Source organism: Typopeltis vanoorti, chromosome 4 (genome assembly GCF_054136105.1).
Source record: "Typopeltis vanoorti isolate ZY-2024b chromosome 4, IOZ_Tvanoo_1.0, whole genome shotgun sequence".
Lineage (NCBI taxonomy): Eukaryota > Metazoa > Arthropoda > Arachnida > Uropygi > Thelyphonidae > Typopeltis > Typopeltis vanoorti.
The window spans coordinates 13134320-13158775 of NC_143552.1; the positions used below are offsets into that span (position 1 = coordinate 13134320).

Below are 24456 nucleotides of genomic sequence, written 5' to 3' on the forward strand. Positions count from 1 at the left end.
TATAAGGCATCAAAGTAGGGATAGGACAAATGGGCTTTTGCAATTCATGTATACTAATGCCAAAAGTATTAGGAATAAGAAGGAAGAATTTTGGCCTTGGTTGGCACTTCCAGGCCACAGGTTATTGGCATTAGTGAAACATGGCTGACAGAAGATGATATAGCAAGTGGGATTGAATGTGAGGGGTATAGTGTTCAGGAGTGACAGGGAGAATAAAATGGGAGGAGTGTTATTGATGATAGCTGATGAGCTGCAGCCAAGGAGTATAGAAGTTGAACTGCAGGATAGAGAAAAGAGCACATTTGAGGCTGTTTGGTGTGAGATAGAATCTAGCAGAACAAAATATACAATTGGGTGCTGCTATAGACCAGGTGATGGAATAGATGGTGAGGATAGTATGCATAGGCAAATAAAAGAAATGAGTGGAAGGAGGGTAATTATTATGGGTGATTTCAATTATGGTAACATTGACTGGAAAGAGGAGAGGGCACATGGGAGGAAGGAATTGGATTTTATGCGGTTATTAAGGGACAACTATCTATGGCAACATGTAGTGGAAAATACCAGGGGGCAGAGAGTGCTGGACCTTGTAATTGCAACTGAGAATGTGGCTGTAACGAACATGACCATGTTGCCACCAATTGGTGAGAGTGACCATAAGGTCATGACTTGGGAGGTGGCTAAAGGAGTGGAATTTACAATTAAGACAGGGTACATGTGGAATTACTGGGCTGGTAAGTATGACAAGCTTAGGTGTGTGCTTGGCTCAGTGCCATGGCATGTAAAACTGCAAGGGCTGGATGTTGATAGTGCATGGGAGGTGGTTAAGAACTGTTTGCAGGAGGCAATGGTTGACTGTATACCAAGAGTCCGAATAATAAATCAAGTAGGGGTTAAATGGATGAATAACACTATTAAGCTTGAGCTGCAAAAAAAGAAACAATTGTGGAGGGAATTTAAGGAGAAAGGTGACCATCAGGCACAGGAACAGTATAAAGCTCAGGCCAGGATGGTAACAAGGGTGGTAAGAAAAGCAAAAGCAGATTACGAAAGAAAATTGGCCATGCAGGCTAAAGAGAATCCCAAACAGTTTTTTCAATATGTTGCAAGTAAAAGGAAAAATGCTCATGGTAGAATGATCTTAAAAAATGCTGAGGGTAGGGAGGTAACCGAATCAGTCGCTATTGTGGAATTACTGAGCGAGCACTTTGCAAGAGTATATCATCCAGGTGGTGACTTTGCAGGAATGGAAGAACCAACAGCTTATACTGGAATTGTGATGAATGAAGTAGAGGTAACTAGTCTATTACAGAACCTCAATGTCAATACATCTGTGGGATTGGATGATATACTAGCTCGTGTCGTACGTGAAGTGGCTAAAGAATTGTCAGTGCCCTCGACCATTTTGTTTAATTTGAGCCTCGGGTCTGGGTCAGTCCCAAGGGGGTGGAAAGAGGGGAAAATAGTTCTGCTGCACAAAGGTGGTTCCAAGGCTGCTGTTGAAAATTACCAGCCAATCAGCATAACAGGAATCATTATCAAGGTCTTAGAGAAAATAGTCAAGAGGAAAATACAAGATTGGATAGAAGAAAACGGGATACTGTATTGGGGACAGCATGGTTTTGTGAAGGGTAGGTCATGCCTTAGTAACTTGCTCACGTATTATAACACGGTGACGGCTGAACTGGATAAGGGTAATGGGTTTACAGTGATTCTACTGGACCTTGCTAAGGCCTTTGACATGATACCACATGGAATTCTAATCAGTAAATTGCAGCACATGGGGGATGGACAGGAGGGTGGTTGACGGAGGGATATCAGAGAGTGGTTTACTCAGGAGTAGAGTCCACAAGACGGCCTGTGACTAGTGGTGTGCCACAAGGATCTGTTCTTGGACCACTGCTGTTTAATTTGTTCATTAATGATATAGGAAAGGATCTGAGAGGAACAGTTCTTTCGTGGATGATGCGAAGTTGGGTAGGGCAATAGTGAATGCAGATGACGTCAAAATTTTGCAGGATGATTTGGATAGATTGGAGGTCTGGGCTAAGGAGAATGGATGTCAATTTAATATGGCAAAATGTAAGGTTATGCATTTTGGGGTGAAAAGATTGGCGGCAGTTTTTTTTTTTATGTACAAAAAACTACAATTATGATTATATTTCTTAAAAAATATAGGTGTTTTTGTAAACCTTTGGTCCCAATTAGCTAATATTTTTTGTATGTTTGTATATATAAATTACATGCAAAATTATACCCCGAGTTATGCGAATTCGACATGCGCACTTTTTTGTTGGTCCCACCTACCGTGTAACTTCGGGGTATGACTGTATATATATAGAGAGAGAGAGGCTATTAACACTCGACCAATTAGACTGAAATTTGTCATTCAGTTTCCAAATGGATGAAAATGTGTGTAACAATAAAGCCAATGAGAATGTATGTGTTGCTGTGAGTATTTAAGAATATTGATTTAAAATCAATGCAGTTTGCTTCATTGTTCTGAAAATCATTTATGGTAGTCTTATTTGATTTTTTGGATATGTTACTATTGTGCATTATGTATAGATATTTTGTGGTGAGGTTATGTTATTATGCTTGTCTGGTTCATGGAGTGGATGGCATTTCCACTCTCCAACCTATAAGGCCATGGCTTTCAATTTCACCATTGGCATGGAAGTTAGTGAATGTCATTAGGTGGGAGATAAATTTCATTGCAGTAACACTGATTACAAGAGAGCAGAAGTATTTCATATTTTTATTAGAATACCATTTATATTCTGCTGTTACGACAGTGGCATTATAACAATAACTACATAAACAACCATTACAGAAAAATTTGTAGGGGAAAATAAAAAAATAAACTAGTCCCATTCGTAGCTAATTGTGAAATTCACTTACCACAAATTTTTCAGACCCAGTTAACCAGTTAAACAAATTTTTCAGACCCAGTTTTGAATATGATCTTCAGTTGTCTGATTTCCTGATTTAGACTGTTAAATATGAATATCTAATGCATTGATCATCATCATCATGCACTTCGAGGATATGGACCTATTAGGGCCTGTCCAGCTTCAGAAACCTCATTGTTTTGTATTATTTTAACATGCTCCTTCCAATTGTATTTTTCTCTATAACTGGTTCTTGATTTAATCCTTTCATTATTTCTTAGTTTCTTTTATGAAGAAAATAGGTATATTTTGCTGTTTTCCTCAAATTTCATTTCAGCTTCTATTAATCTTTACTTAATGTTTCAATGTTCAAACTTCACTTATGTCAGGTTGGTCAAATGGATTCAGGATTGGCTGTCCGATGTATCAGAGAGTTGTATATGGTGGGGCAGTTTCAAGTAGGAAGAGGGTTACAAGTGGGGTCCCACAGGGACCAGTACTGGGACCTATATTGTTTAACCTTTATGTCAGTGACATTGTCAGTGGATTGATGGGGGATATTCAGTTGTTTGCAGATATGGTAGCCCTGCAAGAGGATTTCAATAAGCTAGCAGATGAGCAAAAGAATGGGGGTTGTAAATTTAATGCAGCAAAATGTAAGGTCTGGGACACTGCATCCTCTGCTGGAGGAGCTATACTGGAGGAAGTAGAGGAGACAAGAGATCTAGGGTTGATGATTGATAGAAACCTGAAATTTAGGGGACATATTGCAAAGGTGGTGAAGGTAACACAGAGGATTGCTGCAATAATGAGAAGGACACTGACATGTAGAGATAAAAGAGTTATCATTCCATTGTATAAGACCCTGATCAGATCACATTTAAACTATTGTTCTCAGATTTGGTCCCCAGGATTGAAGGGGATAAATTAACTGTGGAAAGGGTACAAATGGGATAACAAAGATGGTTTCAGGACTGTACAATGTTAATTATGAGGATCGGCTGAGGGAATGTGGACTGCAGAGTTTGCTGGATAGAAGGAGAGGTGATATGATTGGGACTTTTTAAACTGTTGAGAGGTGGTTACAGGGTTGGCACTGGGGAGTTCATTCACTTGGTTGAACAGTGGGAAGGAGTGATGACAAGGGGCCATCTCTGGAAGTTACAAAAGGAAACTGTAAGCAAGAGGCTTTGCATGAAGGGTGGTTAAACCATGGAATGCATTACCTACGAGAATGGTGAATGAGTTTAAGGAGTGGTATGATAAGCTTTGCATTTCCTAGGAGGGACTTCCCGCGATGAGTCTTTGGACTCCATGTAGGCCTGAATAATAATAATATTATTATTATTATTATTATTATTACGGGTATCTCCATGGAGTCAGTAGACTCATCGCGGGAGACCCAAACTAGCAAAACAATATCTGTCATATCTCTTCTTGAATTCATTTACAGATGAAGAGCTCACAACAAAGTCAGGCAATGAATTCCACTCATTCACCACCCTCCAGGCAAAAAACCTTGTTCTGACACCTTTGTTAACCACACTCTTCTTTAATTTCCAGAGATGACCTCTTGTTCTTCCATCACTATCACACAGCTGAAACATTTCCCCTGCATCAATCCTATAAAAACCTTTTAGTAATTTGAATGTTTCTATCATATCCCCTCTTCTTCGCCTATCAGCCAATCTCTGCAATCCACAAGCTCTCAATCTATCAATGTAGGGAGCATTTTTTATATCACTCACCAACTTGGTCACTCTTCTCTGAACCCTCTCCACAGCCTCCTCATCTCCAAGGAATCCAGGTGACCAGACCTGAGCACAGTAATCCAAATGTGGAAGTATCAATGCTTTATAAAGGGGAATAATAACCTCTTTATCTCTGGATGTCAGTGTGTTCCTCAACAACCAAGTAATCCTATGTGCAATCTTGGACACCTTAGCAATGTGTCCTCTGAACTTCATCTCCTTATCTACCAATACCCCTAAGTCCCTAGCCTCATCAATCTCTTGGAGTACCTTTCCATCTATGTAGTACACAGCTGGTAATCTTTTAATCCCAAAATGCAAGACTTTACACTTTTCCACATTGAACTGACATCCATTTTCTTTTGCCCATTTTACCAGCTTATTTAAATCCTCCTGCAAACTTTCAACATCAGCTTGATTTTTTATTGCACTACACAACTTTGCATCATCAGCAAACAACTGAATATCTCCCTTTAAGCCGTTTCCTATATCATTTATATACAAATTAAACAACATTGGCCCAAGCACAGAGCCCTGAGGCACACCACTGGTCACCTGCCTCATTCTGGACTCGGCTCCTCCATACACCACCTTATGGTATCTCTCCCTGAGCCATTCTCCTATCCATATCACCAATTTAATATCCATTCCCATCTGCTCCAATTTGCGTAACAGTGTTCTATGGGGTATCCTGTCAAAAGCCTTAGCAAAATCCAGAAGTACCACTGTGTAGCCAGTTCCTTTGTCCAACTCTGATGTTATTCTATTATGGATAGTTAATAGATTGCTAAGGCAGGATCTACCTTTAACAAAACCATGTTGGCCTCTATAGAGTATCATATCCTGATCCACCCATTCTTGAATTTTGTCTTTAACCAACTTTTCCAATACTTTTACCACTACTCCTGAGATGGTGATTGGTCTGTAATTCAATACTGCAGTTTTAGAGCCACCCTTATGCAAAGGAACCACTTTGCCTAACTTCCACTCCCTAGGGACCATACCAGAGTTCAAACTTAAATTAAATATCCAGGTAAGAGGGGTTGACAATTCATTTGCACATTCACGCAACACCCGAGCTGATATTCCATCTAAGCCTACCGCAGTGTTTGCATTTAAGTTTCGCAATATATTTAATACCTCTGATTCTTTAGCTTCAATTCTCACATTAGGTATTGCTATAGGTATAGAGATATCCTCACTTGGGTGATAGACTTTTGAGAAGTGATCACTCAGTAACTCGACTATTACATCTGATTTTGTCACCTCAATACCATCAGCACCCACTAAGGTTATCCTTCCGAAGTCATTCTTCCTCTTACTTGCCACATAGCGGAAGAACTCTTTGGGATTACCCTTGATCTCTTTGGCTAAGGTCTTCTCATAATCTGATTTAGCTTTTCTTACTATGCTGGTAACCTTCCTAGCTTGAGCCTTGTACTGCTCATGGGTGTCCTGATCGCCCTTCTCCTTGTAAATTCTCCATAACATTTTCTTTTTTTGTAGTTCAAGCTTGATACTACTGCTCATCCATCTAATGCCTGCCTTGTTTGACCTCCTGACCATGGGGACACAATCTGATATTGCTTTCCTCAGATACCCACTGATTTTATCCCAAGCACTGCTAACATCTTTCCCTTGCAATATGTTCTGCCATGGGATGGCTGCAAGCTCACTCCGAAGCTTGTTATAATTGCCTAACCTGTAGTTTCGTACATACCCCTTCTTAATAGAAAAATCCACAGATTTTGCAACCTCCCAAGTCAATACCACATGATCGCTTTCACCAACTGGAGGTAACGAGGTCACCTTACTTATGCACATAACCTCTGAACCAATAACCAGGTCCAACACTCTCATACCACGTGTCCCTTCAGTTACGTGCTGTTTCAAGTAATTATCTCGTAGCAGATGTATGAACTCCATTTCCTTTTTGCTACGTGATATTTCCTCCTTCCAATTGATATCACCATAATTAAAATCCCCCATAATAATCACTAAGCCTTCACTCATTGCACTAAGTTGCTGATGCATGAATTCAATATCTCCCCCTGTACTCCCTGGCCTATAGCAGCATCCAACTGTATATTTGGTTGCGTTGGTCACTATTTCGCACCAGACTGCCTCAAATGAACTCTCATTCACATGTCTATCATCATGATATACTACTTTCTTTGGCTGCAACACATCAGCTATCATCAACAGTACTCCTCCTCCTGTTCTATCTTCTCTATCCTCCCTGAAAATACTGTACCCATCACATTCAATTCCAGTGACCACATCTTCTGCTGACAGCCAAGTTTCACTAATGCCTACAATTTTTGGTGAGATTTCACTGACTAATGCCAAAAATTCTTCTCTCTTATTTCTAATGCTTCTAGCATTGGTATACAAAAATTGCAGATTCCCTCTAGATCTTGTACCGGCTTTAGAACTGATATATAAGTCACTAACTACCGTAGTCCTATGCCGATTTTTTCCCCCTCTCTTCTGCAATTTATTCTGCCTATAAGGATCAATAAATACACAATCAGTGCTAAAGTTTCTCTCTCTTACACTCAACCTTTTCAATATTAGTTTCCCTGCCCAATAACTTCAACCTGTTCAGAAAACAATAACTTCTTCAATCTCTTATGTCCTTCCATGTTAAGATGCAGTCCATCTCTAGCATACAACTGCCTTTTTCCTTCAAACACACTCCAAACATCAACAAACTCCAGACCTCTTTTTCTGCACATTCTTGCAATCATATCATTCATTATCATTGCTCGTCTACTTAACTCGTAATTGTCAAAACGAGGCAGCACACACACTATTCTCCCATTGACACTTTTCCTCTTCACAATATCTAATAATGTTCTTAAATCTTTTCCTACCCGATTTATACTACCTCTCAGGTCATTCGTACCCACCATAACTATCATCTTGTCTGTTTCATGCCCTCTCTTTATTGCTAAAGCCACTCTTTCTATTGTACCATCAGCCAAGCACTCCTCATGCATACCACTCTCCATACCCTTAATCATAGAATCACCATATATTTTACCACTATTAACTTCATTCAAGTTCACACTCATGGACTCATTCTCTACACTATTCAGCATGACTCTCCCAGCTTCATTACTCAACTCTCTATTACTTACCCCCCCACTCTCACTACATCTCATTTCTTCTTGGCCACTTGTGGTTTTATTATGTTGACTCCCAATCACTCCCATACTATTTATTACTGAATCATTCACCAAAGACTCACCCATATGTAATCCTGTTCTAGTTACTTCAGCTAAAGTAATCTCTATAGTCCTAATTTCTCTGTTTAACACATTAAACTCAGCTTTAACTTCCAGTATCTCCTTACCGATCACTTCCACTTCCTCATGAAGAAGATGAAGGTCATTTTTCATTTTCATAAACTCCCGCCGAAGTTCTTCCGCTACGGTCCCGATGTCAGCTTCCATTCCTAAACGCTCCAGCCTATCCCGACACTTCTCACATACGTCGACATTTTCTTTCTTTTCATTTTGCCAGACCGACCACAGATCCTTCACATTTTTCGGTGCATACATGTAGCAGTTTCCGCAACGCATCCATTGCAAAAAATCTAACGCTGAGCCAGCCTTTCGTGTAATAGTAGAAGTCCTGCGCGCCGCTGACGTACGTTTCTTGTTGGACGCCATCTTTACACGTTGATATAGTGAAACAAACGGCAGTGAAAACACAATATATACAACACAGTTCTAAACAATAATACCACTGAAGGACACTTGTTTCTAACCGATGCACAATTTTAGCACAATTTGTGACAAAAAGCCACACTATATTTAACTTTAAAAACACGTTTTCTAGACTAGCTTAACTTGACCGCCACATTTACCAAGGACACTAGCGCCACTCCTCATAACAGTGTTTGTAAAGCTGGTGTATTATGTTATACCCAAATCTGACTTTTAATCAAGCCTCCAGCTTTGCACCAGTTTTGGGTTAAGTGCAGAATTTATTATAGCAGTTATTATTATTAAGAGAGACCTCCAGGGAGTCAGAGACTCATCGAGGGAGGCCACATACCACACACGCCAGCTATCTTACTTATTCTTGAATTCATTCACACTGCTTGCACTCACAACATCCAAAGGCAATCCATTCCAATCATGCACACCTCTCTGAGAGAAAAATCTAGCCCTCACACCCTTCATTCTCAGCTTCCAAGGATGCCCTCTCGTCCTTTCAGAAATTTGTAAGTCTCAATCATATCACCCCTCTTTCTCCGGTTTGCTAGTATCTGCAATCTACAAATTCTCAATCTGTCTTCATAATCAAAATACACAATCCTGATATCATTTAACACTCTCCTTTGTACTCTCTTCAATATATCAGAATCACAATGGAAACCAGACCTCTGCCCAATAGTCCAAGTGAGGTCTTATCAAGGCCTTGTAAAGAGGCAAAATAACATCCTTATCTTTACATGTGAATGTTCGTTTCAGCATTGCAATTATCTTTTGAGTTGTATTTGCAATCTTTGCCACATGGCTCCTGAACTTCAACTTCCTATCTATCAACACTCCAAGATCCCTAGCCTAATCAGTTTCTGCTAGCCTAATTCCACCAATATAATACAACACTGGATATTTAATCATGCTGAAGTGAAAGACTTTATATTTACTCACATTGAACTGACACCCATTTTCCCATGCCCACAATTCCAGCCTATTCAAATCATTCTGCAAGTTCTGCATATCAGCAGCATTCCTGATTACCATATCTATCTATCTTTGCATCATCAGCAAATAGCTGTATGTCACTTGTCAAATCCTTCCCGATATCATTAAATGTACAGATTGATGATGTACAGATGATGATGATGATGATAATATCTATCAGTCATATCCTCTTATCCATGCTAATATATGACCTAGACCCATTTTCTCCAATTTATGCAGCGGTCTGCCATGCTGTATTCTGTCAAAAGCTTTAGCAAAATCAAAAAGTATCGAGGTGTATCCATTTCCTTTGTCCAGTTCAATTCTAACATTGTTATAGAATGTGAGCAAGTTGCTAAAACATGACCTTCCCTTAGTAAACTCATGTTGTTCATTGCAAAGTAGGGATTCACAGTCAACCCATTTCTGAATGTGAGCCCTAACCAATTTTTACATTTTATACAATTTCATAATCAGTTCTAATTATTACTTAATGTGATCTTAATGAAAGCTCATTTAGAATTACCATTAAAAGTAAATTAAAGATGCCAAGAATATAATTTCTTGGCATCTTTAATTTACTTCCTTTATATCCTTTATCCAAATGTAACCAAACAAAGTTTGCACATGAATTATCTTCATAACTGGGCTACTTGTATATAGAGGCTAATGACTCCACATCAATTGCCTTAGTATCCCATAATGCAATGCACATCCTTACAGACATGTGTATAATATGCTTTAAGAAAGGGCCAATACCCAATCAGATTTCTACCTTTATTGAGGTCTCATCAGAAGGAGCCAGACCCAGAAGAGATACCAATGTTGAAGTAATGCAGAATTTATATAATTCTAATATATAAGTAGTGAAAAGGTGTATCCTTATTATTAAAACACATTGGATCAGATATAGATGTTGAAAGTTTTCCATTTGGTTCGACTCTAAATTAAAGATTCCAAGAAACATATTCTTGCTTAATCCTTTATCCAAGTGTAAGAAACAAACTGGGTTACTTGTATATGAGAAATATATGACTTCTGCATTACTTCAACCTTGATATTGTTAAATTGTGAATGAAACTATGTTGTGTAATTTAATTTTTTTTCATTCACATTTAACATTGCTTATTATGTATTAATCATGATTTGTATAAAAATTATTTATTATTTCTTAATTTAGGATTACTATTTAAATATTTATTCTAAACTTAACCTACTATTAATTATTTAAGCAATAATATGTGCAGAATTTATAATAACTAAAATATATATATGATGTAATGAAAAGTATTATTATAATTAATTCTATACGTAATGAAAAAGCTGATTAAGTAGCTCAAATATTCTGTTTATTCTTATTTGTGAAAATTTAACGTTATGTAATCACTCATGTAGTAGTAGAGCATTGTATTACATTAGCGAAATGTTTGCGTTCATTTGTTGTCATAGAGACGCATGAAATAAACAAGCACGAGTCGAAGAGAGCGTGACCTTCGGACTGAAAGGAGAGGATAAGATATAGAAGATTTTTAATTAGAGAAAAGAGAGGAAGTTTTTGCGGAGCGGGAAGGAAGGTAGGATACAAGCAAAGGAAGTGGAAGAAAATTATAAGTTCTCTAGGGCAGAAATTCATGAGAATAGTGTTTAGAAGTGAGCCAAAACATAGTGAATCATATACTACTTAGCTGCAAGTGAAGTCAGCTGTGTTAAAGGAAAATTAATGCCGTAACTGGATAAATAAAGAACTGGACATTCAATGGAAAATTCTGATTAGTTCCAGTTAGTCTAGGATTACGTCTTAATTCTATGTTGCCCTGAGAAGAATTATATTGAAATTAACTAGTTTGAGAAAAGTAAACAAGGAAAGATATCAGTGCCTTATATGTTTTTTAGAGTAGTGAAGCACGATTAACAGTAGTTCAGTTAAATCGTTGGAGAATTTTATTAATGTGTTCTAGCTAACGTAAATAAGTTAATTCATAAGTGTGCTCACAATTAATTGATGTATTGAAGATTGTGTCTGGTAAGAGTAGTCATACTTGTTTGTTTATTCTAACATTAACATATCTTCGAAGTTTAAAGTCCGAAATAAGATTGCTTGGAATATTGTCTACCTTGATTAATGCTTCCTGTGAATTTAAACATTAAGTACAGCTGATAGATATGTGGAGACTGATTAAATAAGAAGTTTCATTTTATTAACTTGAGTTAAGAAAGCTTGTGATTTTGAAACTGAATTGTATGTGAAAGTTTAGAACATTGAATTGGCATGAGTGACTTAGCAAGATGTATTAAGTTGATTGTATTGTTTCATTTTAAAGCAGAATTCTTGTATTTGTTATATATATCATATATTAAATGTTTTATTTTGTTAATCTAAATATTGTGTTTGCCTGAATTCCTTTTTATTGCACCGTTCATAAATATTCGAATCTTGCAGGAACCCCAAGTGGAATAGTAAATAATTCGGCCTAAATAAATGAGGAGACTGCCAACTTAATTAAGAATTGATCCTACTATTTTATATAGACTAATCTTAAAATAGGGTGGCGCAGTATAATTATAAATTTCCCTACTTTTGGATCGGTGACCAATTTGTAATTAGTTGTTATATTGATAAGAGTGACTTGAACTAAGATGGCGGATTTAGAACATAACATGAAAATAGAACGTCACGACAATATCCCATCTGGGTCTGACTCCCACTGAAGAGACCTTCAGGAGACAGACCAAGTGAATTTGTAGCAAGCCATACTGCCCTCATTCCACACCTTAATCAGCAGCTGGAGACCTATTTATTTACCTAATACTGAGTAAAAACATATTTTTATGCATTATCAATAACAGGCTCAAAGTAGGAATGAGACACATAATTAAGAGCACCTAGGTGTATGGAGTTCCAGGCCAAGAAGTATAATTTAATCTTTTTCTGCTATGTGAGCCACTCTGCTTAGTTAATACGAAAATGCAGCCAATCACGGTGCTATCAGTAGACCTTACTCAAGCATTTGATAATGTCTGGCATCCCTTTCTGTTCTAGATCCTCCAGCAAATTGGTGTGGGTGAAAGATGCTATGCATTATTAAAGGAGCCTATGTCAATTCAATTACCCATCTCCTAATTAACGAGTTCCTATCAAATCCAGTCAAAATTCAAAAGGAGTCGAGCAAGGTTGCCCTCTTAGTCCATTGCTCTTCGCATTGGTTCTTACAGGATATCAACAATACAGATACTGTGCGAGGAATAACAGTTCCTTCAACAATAAAGAAATATAAGGTATTAGCATATGCTGATAATGTAGTGAGCACTTTGAAGGATAATGATTCCATATACATCTTTTTTGGTATTTTGGAAAATTCAGCAAGATCAGCAAATTAACTGCTAATGCAGACAAGACAAAATTAAAATTTTTTGGAAAGTGATCTTGGAGGCATTCCTTTTGGACTAACCCCTAAGAGAGAGAGAGAACCCCCTCATTATACTTGGAATTCCCTTCTCACACTTACCCAATATTACCAGTTCAATAACTCATATACAAGAATATTGAAATCTTAAAAGACTAGAAAATTGGGCCACTTTCCTATTCTTCTCAAGCCATAGTATTCAAAACCATAATCCCTGCTCAGTTGTACATAATAAATATTACAGATGTTGAAGAAGCTGAAGAAAAGCAATTATATAGTAAGCCTGTGCAATTTTTTGGTCCAGCCGATACCAAGTTAAAAAGGAATTTCTTCAACTATCAAAGAAGAATGGAGGATTTGGGCTTCCAGTCTTAAAATTCTGTTATTTAAGCAATATGGTTCAAAAATCCGTAAAATGTAGACCAGTCACACATGTGCAGACCTTCTCTGGAACTAGCTGGATTTTCATCTTCCCTTGTTTGGAGTAAATGTCCAAAGATCCAAAAGCTGAGATTGTTCCTGAATACTACAACATTCTGGCACTGAGATTCTTTCCATTAAAAAAAGTAAAATTTGGTATAAAGAAATCTTTAATCTCTTTTTCTGCAAATTTCTGCAGTTGGGTACTGACAACAATGTTTTGCTTAATAACTTATTGAGGTTCCAAGGATATTAATCAGGAGAGATCTTGCTTGGAGAATTGTATATGGCAACCTTCCTGTCAATTCTATCAAATGGAGGTACTTTAACACCAGAGATCCAACCTGTGACATCTGTTACTGATTGGAAACAGTAGAACATGCATTCTACACCTGCTCTCTTGTCCTGTATATTTGGAACAGATTATGTAATGATCTATCGCTTACAACAGAACAGGTTCTTTTTTTTTGCAGTATCCACCACCTGTCAGCAATGGGAAGATAATTTAGATTTTTATAATTAATGAATTAAAATACCATTTATGGAAGATTAGAAAGAAATATGGATTTGAAAACCAGCAATGTGACATACAAATGCTTTATAATATTGTATTGTCAAAATTTCATTGTTCAGTCAGACGATTTTTGTATTTATAAAGAAGAATTCTAAGAGATATCAAATTTTTGGATAGGTGGTGTAGACCACCCATATTATGCAGTATTCACCAGGCAGAGATAAAATTCTACTTTAAGTATGAGACGTGATTTAAATGGCCCATCCTCTTAGTTCAATATGGTCAATTGCAGAAGAGCAATCCAAGGCAGAGAAGGCCAACTCAAGGCAGTTAACTCAGATAAGGCTAACCACTTAGGTAACAGTAATCTTTGCACTTTAGTTTAATTGGTCTTTTGGATGTTCATCTGCATGAGACTGGTGAAAAAGGAAAACTTACAGCCTTCGTCTATATGATGATATAAAAGAGCTGAGACCTTTTCTCTCTCTCTCATACTATCTGTGTCTTTTCTTTCTACTAATACTATCAGGTTCTCTTACACCACTATACTAACCCCTAGGCCTATGATGAGCATCCCTTTACTTTTTCACCTCAATAAAGTTTGAAACCAGCCTGGGTAGTGGCCCTTCCATAATGCATAGCATTATACATGTGCAGTAAGGATATATGTTCCACATTATGGGATACTAAGGCAAATGATATGAAATCATTAACCTCTATATACAAGCAGCCTACTTATGAAGATACTTCACACACAAACTTTGTTTGCTTATACTTGAATAAAGGATTAAACCAAGAATATAATTTCTTGCCATCTTTAATTTATAGTCTAACCAAGTGGAAAAACTTTCAAAAACACTATTAAAAAATAACTATTTCTCTCTCTGTACGCGCACACCCTACATCACACGTTTTTATTTCATTTAATGAACTGACTAAATTACTGAATTTTGCACAAGGTATTGAACATTAATGTGTATCAATAAAATATGCCAACAAAATTGCAAAAATTTGAAAAGAAAAAAGTCAATAAAACTAGCTTACCTCAAAAACATTCCTGACAATCCTTTCTTCTTTGGCTTAGCACCTTTGTAAAGACTTTCATGTGAAGAGCACTGTTGTAAGTTATCACATGAGTAGCACAGTGGTGCTTTAGAACTCAAGCCATCCCCAACAGATAATGACAAATTTGTGCCAACAGAGGACATACTAGTGAATGATGATGTGTCTGTATGATGCAAAGAGGCACATGTTGGGGAACGATGCAAGCGTGTTTCACAAATGTCACTGTTCATATGTATATCACAACTTGTATCATCATGGGCACATTCTTCTATCTCTTTACTCTTCTCCTCCACTTCCAGGACTTCATTGATATTTTTATTTTTTCTTTCGCTATTTGAACTGGTATTTTGATATAGTTTATCAGTGGTAAATTGTTCAGAAATAGTGAAAGAGAGCTGCAAGTTTTCTTCATGAGGCTCCCTCTGTAATAAGGGATAATCATTATCCATTTGGAACTTGTTTCCATGGTCTATCTGTGTGATGGACTGGTTAGTGCCATTGAGATTGAGTTTTCTCCCTGCTCCCAACTGCAACTGCTTTGTGAAGCGATTATATACCAGTGGAATATTACCCAACACAGTATCTAAAGTTGGCTTGGCTTCGGAAGAAACAGAATAAACAATATGTGTGTTAGTCCTTTCATCATTTAAAGTATTTGTGAACAGTTTAGAATGTGTTGCTTCTTGTACTTTAAAATACTCCTTTTTGTTTGATAAAACCTTATTTCTCAGATCCAGTGCGGGATTTTCTTCCTTAGTAGTTATTGCTAGATGTTTTTCTGCAAGAATGTCCCGAGTCCATAAATGTTGTCCATGAGCAGGATGTAATTCAGCACCTAAGGCAGGCATTTACCATTTCCATCAATAAGTGACCATTTAACTACATAATACAACAAGAAATATTCCTTTTAAGAAACCAACTTGAAAGATAACATAATTATACAATAAAAATAAAATACATTTTATTTTACATGCAAAAAAAAATCAAGGCGATTTCAGCTGAAAAGGATGCAAAGTTCTCATTTTCTAACCAAGCAGCAACAACAGAAGTTTGTATAACAACACCAAAATTCTGTTGAACTTAAAAGCTGCTTCAATGTCATCTTAGTCTTTACAATGAAATCAATATACATGCTATACTTGATAAGCATGCTTCTACCATGGTCCATTTTTTCACATTTGATTATCGGAAGTTTTGCAAAATTTCATCAACATGAACAAGATTTTCAAATATTAGATGGATTCGCACCAGAAATAGACTGCCAAATACTGTAAACTATTTACTGTAGATCAAGATCCTTACACAACTAGGAGTGTATGATCTGACTGGGTTGAGTGGAACAAATGGCAAGATTTCACTGAGCTAACTGAATGTTGGCTTCATAAACATGTTTCCTAAAGTAAGTGGCTACTCATGTAGCCATCATTCAATCAAGTCAATGGAATCTTTAATCCACAATACTGAAAAAGTGAATTTTTAATGAAAGTTGTGACATTACATATAAAAATGTACTCAAGTAAAAACAAATAATTTAACTGAAAGTAGATATTTAAGATAATTAATATCCAGCTTCAATATCATATGCAATAGCAAATGTGAGCAGTTTATGAGAAAAATTGCTCACAGGCCATTTTACAGCCATTTTTCCAATAAGCAGTTTATGGGAAAGAATGGTGGCAGAATTTGTCAGAAATGTGCACTGATTAGGTAGACAGCAGCATAAAATATTGAATGTGATCAGGATTTCAAATGAAGAAAATGAGATGGTACAACAGGTACTAAGCAGAAAGCAAGCAAGAATTTGATAGGCATGCAAATCATTCTAACAAGATAGCAATATCATTGTGAAAAAGTTGAAGTGTAAAAAAGAAGATATGAAAGAAATAGGTAATGTGTGGCATGATGTAGGAAATTTCAAGGCTTGAATGAGCGTTGCATAATACTACATGGGAGAATCTAGAAAAGTGCTTGAATAGCAGGAAAGGAAACCAAACATGTGAAGTAAAAGAAGGTTTAAGAAAACCAGAAATGTATGAGAAAGGATATGGTGAACATAGTGATTCTATGATGTTGACAAACAAGCAACAGAAGTGGGAGCCAAGTATCATGACAAAACCAAAACTTTTGTAAGTAGGAGTGAATGATCTGACTGGGTTGGTTGAAAAAAAAAAACTATGATATAAAATAAAATATGAAAGAGTTGAGTGAGGTAAAAAGGAAGAAAAAAAGAATCAAGAAAGTATTTGTTGAAATGGCATGATGGGAGCAAGTTGAAGATGCGAATGCATCAGTGATTAGGCATTTTCAGTGATTAGGATGAAAGCAACTGTATTTGCAAAATGGATTACACTTAAATGGTTTAAGGGTAAGTGCTTGGAGAATGCATAGTTCAGTGAAAGATTGAATGTGACCAGTTGGAAGATATGTCTGAATGACTTCAAGAAAGCAAAAACATGCGCATTAAATTAAGATTTTGAAACTGACAGAGCAAGAAAGAATGATATGTTAGATATGGCTCCAGCAAATATAAGACAAGTTTTGTTGCAAAAGAAAGAAGAGTCAAAACTGGAAATAAGGCAAGAGATTTTGTTTAAGATTCAACTCTAGCATCCTAATCGAACTGATCATGTTTTAAGTGTACTTGTAACACTCAGACTGGTAGTCAGCTATCACATGTATATATGCAAATAAAGCTGAAAAGAATAAAGATCGATCAATGCTTATAAAGTTTGGTTTCAACTTCATCTAATAATGTAAAGAACTCCATAACTATATTCCTAATGCAGGTGAGTGGGGCTCTTTTGGTAGAGATAATGAAACTAGATTTTGTAAGTATTAGTTAGACCTGAATTGTTCGAGAAAGATATTATTGCAGAAAGAGAATGAATGCAATGGGTTCAGTTCATTGAAGGAGGTCAGACAATGAAACGACAGGAGGTGATGGTAGTATGAGTAATACAGCAAATGGATTCAAGGTTGTCTAGCATTAGAAAAAAGTTAACAGGACAAACTACACAACGGGGTGCTGCTGCAGACTAAGATTATGTGAAAAGGGATATAAACTGAATACATAAATCTTATAGATACATCTATCGGTCAAAGAGAACTATCATTATGGATAATTTTAACGAAAAAGTACAGACTGGAGGGTGGGGAAACATGAAAGATGAGGGAAAGTGAATTTATAGAATTACTCAGACATATAAGAAAACTATAAGAAAGGTGACCATAAGGAGGAAGTGATGCAGGAGACTTGAAATCATGTATAAGAACACTGTATTTAGCAACAGTGTATAAGAATATGTATATAAATGAGTTGACCATCATACCTCCAAATGATGAAACTGATTATGCAGTTCTGATGTGGGAAGTGATAATGCATAGAAGTTTGTTGCACATGTGGAACTATAAGAAAGGATTAAACTAAATCTATTATTATAAGAAAGGTGATTATAATAAATTAAGAAAGCAGGATGTGGCATGAGAACCAGCATGGTAGAGAAATCATTAGCACATGAAAATTAGTCACAGAGTGTCTGAAGGACTTACTGCATAATCAAGTCAGAATGATTCCCATGAGAGTTAAATAGGTGAATAACACTTTAAAGCAATAACTGCTTAAAACGAGAAAATTGTGGATCCAATATTGTGAGAAGAATGACAGTGGAGCTTAAAAGCACTGCAAACAGCAGGTAGGAGAGTGAGTGCTGTAGTGAGGAAGACAAAATCACATTATGAAAATAAGTGGCTGAATATCCCAAAAGAAACCATCCAATTTTATTGCTATATATCAAATAAAAGGATGAGGAATGAAATGCCCATTGTAGAAAAACCTTATTAAACATGGATGAAAAAAATGTCACATGCATAAGAAATAGCCAAGTTATTAATAGTCCAAAATGTATAACTGTAGTTACATTCTATCGAACTTAAAGTTATGTTGCTTTCTGTATACTGGGAAATTGGGGGGGAGGATACATTGGCTGACTGACACTATGAGAAAGTGATATATGAATATGCTGAATGTAAGAGAAGGGTGATGAGTGGTGTTAATGATGATACTAAGTTAGGATGAGTGATAAGGAACACTAATATCCCTTCAATGTTGAGCTGAACAGACTGGTTACATGGACAAATGACAACAATTATTATTATTATCTGAGACCTCCAGTGAGTCAAGTACTCATTGAAGGAAGCTATAAAGCATCCAAACCAGCTATCATACTTTCCCTTCAATTAATTCACACTGAATGCACTCACTACAGTTAAAGGCAAACTATTCCACTCACTCACTGCTCTGTGAGAGAAAAATCCTAGAAAAAAACAATATCCTATAACACCCATTCAAAAGTTTAGAGACTTCTATCATATCACCTCTTTCTCCTGCTAACCAGAGTCTGTAACCCACATACAATCTCTTCTCATAATCTAAATCCTATAATCCAGATATAATCTTTGTAACTCTTCTTTGCACCCTTTCCACAGCTTCTTTATCCCCTTGGAATCCAAATGTGTGCACAATAATCCAGGTGTGGATTATTGTGCACACATTTGCAAAGAGCCTTATAAAGAGGCAAAATGATTTCCTTATCCTTCCTTACTTGTCAAGGTGTGCTTCAACATTGCAAATACAGCTCAGAGGATAATTGCAACTTTTGCTACATGACCTTTGAACTTCAAATTCCTATCTAACATACACCAAGATCCCTTGCCACCTCAATTTCTTGTAGCATAACTTCAGTAATATAATATGCTGCTGGAAATCTTATCACACCAAAGTGCATTACTTTACACTTATTAACATTAAATTGATAGCCATTTTCGTTTGCTCCAATTTCCAGCCTATTCCAATCATTTTTAAGTGCTGGATATAAGTAGCATACCTGATTGCCTTGCCAATCCTTGCATCATTGGCAAACAATTGTATATCTCCTGTTAGATCATTCCTGATGTCTTTAATGTATAAATTGAACAATAATGGCCCAAGGACTGCACCCTGAGGTACACCACTGGTCACCTTAAATCTAGCAGATTCACACCCATTGTATACCACTTTTTGACATGTCTGTCAATCATCTCCTTATCCAAGTCAAGAGTTTATATTCCAATCCCATATTCTCCAGTTTATGCAACACCCTTTCATGGTATCCTATCAAATGCCTTAGAAAAATCCAATATTATCATAGTGTTTCCATTCCCTTTATCCAACTCAGCAATAATATTGTTACTAAATATGAGCAAATTGCTAAAACATGACCTTCCTTTAGTAAACCCATGAATCATCCTTGCAGAGTATAGCTTGTTTGCCTACCCATTTCTGTATGAGAGTTATTACCAACTTTTCGAAAATCTTCACTACCACACCATAGATACTGATAGGTCAGTAGTTGGACATCAGTTTTTGAACCACTCTTGTATAATGGAACTATCATGCATTCCTTCTATTCCTGAGCTAACATTCAAGTTATACAAACATGTGAAAGACTTAACAATTCAGCTGAATCTTCCTTTAAGCAAATGGGCTGATACTGCATCTGTCCCTATTGACAAATTCTTATCCAGGTTATGCAACAGCTCTTCAACCTCATTTTCATGAGCCTCTAACTATTCATCCAATGTAGCAGTAGCACTGTGCATCATGTTACATACACCTAGTTGATATATCTTAGCAAAGTGAGCACTCATTAATTGAACAATCTCATTAGCTACCGACACTCAAGTACCATCTGCATTCAATAAAGTTATCCATTGGCATTCATTCTTTCTTTTGCTTGCAGCATAACAATAAAATAAAATTCTTTTGGATTTCCTTTAACTTGCATGTATATTATTATTATATATTATTTCAATGTTACAAAGTGTAAAGTTATGCATTTTGGAAGGAAGACATTTCAAGAACGATATTATATAATAATCATTCATTAATATAATGAATATTACAATTCTACAAATTAAGCTAGAGATTAGAAGTTATTGTGGTTAAGTGACTTCAAAGGCAACATTGCTAAGGCAGTTAAACCACTGCACTGGGAAAATGATACAGGGAACACTTAACTTATGGCAATATGGAAGCTATTGTCTGACTTCACAAGGCTTCGATTAGATCTCATATGTACATAGATCATGCATTCTAAGGAGATGGGAAGACAGCCAAAAGATTCGGCAGTAACAGGATGATAAATGGTCTATGGGATTTGCATATATCCCATAGACATACTGAGAGAATTGGATCTTCCAAGTTTGAGGAACAGGCAGAAGAAAGGAGATAAAAAAATAGAAGATCTTACACTATAGACAAGAACTCAGAATCATCCCTGGAAGTTGGCTGTGAATATTTTTAGCAAGAATCTGAGGTCTAGATGTTTCTCATGTCACGTGGAATGGGGTACGATCAGATGTAGACATCTTTAGCAAACATGTAAAAGAAAATAAGATAGGTATTTAAGTATGGGCCCCTCTCCCAATGAGTCCTTGGGCTCCAGGAAATTTATAATAATTTAAACAAGAAGTTGATTGTTCAAATTTTATTATGTATTATATTATTTGCAATTATATAAAATTATATGATCAAATTTTGGTTGCATCACTAAACAATCAAAGTAAGCATTTATCATAAAGTATAATTTCCCCTTGACTTGGGGGATTGTAAAATATGAGGAATATTTTGTCAAGAAGAGATATATGTGGAACTAAAAGTCAGGTGATTATGACAAACTTAGGAAGAAGCTTAAATCTGTGCCATGGCATAAAACACTGCAGGGTAAAGATGTTAGTAGTGCATGGGATATAGTTAAGGGTCATCTAAAGCAGTGGTTCTCAACCTTTGTAAGATTGCAGCGTGGTAAATTCTTGTTTTTTTTTTTAATTATAAGACGAGGGCCCAGTTCCAACAAATTTACTCGTAAATACCTTTCCAATTTTTTTTAAAGTTCATACATTAAACTAATATAAGTATTAATAATTAATTATGGCATAATGATAAAGAGCATTAGTACACACACACACACACACACACACACACACACACACGTGTGTGTGTGTGTGTGTGTGTGTGTGTGTGTGTGTGATGATAGGCTTTTACTCGGTTGTTGTGATACATTTAAAAAAAAAAAGAAAAAAAAAATATATATATATATATATATATATATGGTGTGACATGTTGACAAATACAAAATTACATTTAGATTAGTTATCAATCACTGGACTAATGAAATCTTGTAGCATATTGTAGTTTCCTCAGGCCAATATCATTAAATTGTGCTGATTTTCATTGACATATCCCATTCTGATCACCAAAAATTTGTAAAATTGATTATTGTATTATCAAATTGATTTTAATGATGTCGATTTGAAAGAAAAAAAAAAAAAACAATAGTGAGAAAGATATTTAGGCATTGTAACTCACCATAGAAGTCAGCTGAGCAGAAGCAGCAGCAGAAGGATGTCTTACTTGTCGGCAAAACACTTATCACACACACATGCCAAATATTTATACATGCAAAGTATGTAATTTAATAAATAAAAATGCATGAATCTCATTTCTTAACACTAATTAACATTTTGAATTAAAAATGCAGTACTTTAACACAGAAATTATAAGTAATTGAAAAAGTTAAACTTAGTTTCTTTTATTACAACTGAGTTTTTGAAGGTTTTAGTTAAGCCAGCGAGACTGTTGTTGCTGTTTTCTGTCCATTAATTATCTTATTAATTCTGGGATGAATTGAAGTCACAGCCACATGGAGACAGTCAGAAAGTTGCAGGCAGTCACTCTGTTTTGTTTAAAGCATAGTCATGATAGAAAATGCAGTTTCACAAAGATGTAGTGAAAAAATAAAGATGAAATCTCATTGCTATTTCATGTAAATTTGGATATTAATTTTTCATTCTTATCCAGAATTTCTAATGACTCATAGAATTAAAAGTACTTTCCAGTCCTTTGTCCAATGATAATTCAATAAGTTGAAAGGTTTCTTCATAGGAAAAGACTATTTCTGTGTTCAGCAAAGGGGTTCACAATCCACATATTTTGCCTCCAGAGATCCTCATGTTTGGGATAATACTTTTTGAATGACAACAACATCTTCAAGTGGGCTGAAACTGAATTCTGTGAATATAAATCATCTGCTTCCATAATATATTCTGAGTATGACTGAAACATTCATTATTTCTTTCTGCAATCATATTAAGCCAGAGTTTGAGTTTCTCTTTGAATGAATTCGATCTTGTTCCAACCATTAAATATTGTCGTATCTGGACCTTGAAGTTTTAAATTCAACTCGTTCATGTAAGAAAATAAGTTGCTGAGATATGCCAGCCTGGCTACCCATTTCTTATCCTGGAAATAATGAGACAGGTCACTTTTCTTATCAATTAGAAACAACTCAACTTCCTTTCAGAGTTCATATAATCTCTTGAGAACCTTACCACAGGACAGCCAATGAACTTCTGAATGGAAAATATTTTGATCAGAGCCCATTTCATTGCACAATGCTTTTAACAGTCTTGTATTCAAAGCATTGTATTTTATATAATTAATAATTTTAAGAGATTGAGACAGGACTTCATTAAGCTTAGGTGCCATTTTTTTGGAGGCCTTGATCTTCAATTTCAGTGGAAAAATTTTCTTTATACTTCCTTGCTGATTGGTCACTGACATTTGAAACACAGATGTTATTTCATTCAGTTCTGAGAACAGAGGATACGCCGCCCATTGTTGTAATCTGCTTGCAGGCAATTTTTATGACCAGTCATAAACAGCAGTATTCCCTTTCCCGAATGTTAAAAGATTTCAATGTCTGAAAATTCCAGATCATTCGTGAATATTTCTATGTTTAAAAACATGCAGCTTGGTCGCTGATATTTGCTACATGTTATTTAGGTGTTCTGGATCTGAGCTTTTCAACACATTCATGAACATTATTCTCCTCAGAATATTTCCACTATAAAATATTTATTCATGAAAAATGTTTAGAAAACTAAAATGACAAATTCCAGTAGAACCTCTCATGGCCTGGTATAATTGATGCCAGGGCCCTGGTACCAGGCTACGGCCTGGCAATTGAGTAACACTAATCTAGAGGAAGCAATATTAAATTGTATGCCTAAGGTGAGAAGGGTTAATCAGATAGGAGTTAGATGGATGAGTAATATCATTAAGCACAAGCTGCAGAGAAGAAAATGTTGTGGAGGGTATATAAAGAGAAAGGCAACCAGCAAACTCATGAACAGTATAAGGCAATGAAGGCAAAATCAGATTATAAAGAGAGACAAGCAGATAAAATAGTTGGGTTACTGAGTGACCACATTGCAAGGGTATATCATCCTAGTGAGGTGACTGCTTTAACATATGTGACACACACTGATGCAGGAACACAGGTGGATGAATTGGAGGTTCTAAGGATACTGCAGAATCTCAATGTAAATACAGCTGTGGGATTAGATGATATATCAGCTAGGGTTTTGCAAGAATGCGCAACAGAACTGGCAATGGCCTTTACCAGGCTCTTTAAGTCTTAGCTCTAGTAGTTCCAAGGGAGTGGGGAAAGGGAGCAGAATAATTTCCTTGCATAAGGGAGATTCTAAGACTGCAGCAGCATTATTATAGACTGATCGGTATCACAGGTGTAGTGGTAAAAGTACTAGAAAAATTGGTCAGAAAGAGAATGAAAGAATTGCTAGATAAAAATATGATACTGTATGAGGGTCAAC

General features: G+C 36.2%; 1 protein-coding gene across 2 annotated transcripts in view; it reads right to left on the bottom strand.

The window, feature by feature from the left end:
* Window positions 1-24456, bottom strand: part of LOC150107113 (TBC1 domain family member 12-like) — a 223581-nt gene that overhangs the window by 178070 nt on the left and 21055 nt on the right. The window contains exon 2 of one of the 2 annotated variants that reach the window (XM_090391005.1): window positions 14725-15580. In XM_090391005.1, the coding sequence (XP_090247131.1) occupies window positions 14725-15580 (856 nt within the window). Of the gene's footprint in view, window positions 1-14724; window positions 15625-24456 lie in introns of both variants that reach the window. The other variant, XM_090391004.1, reaches the window with a different exon arrangement.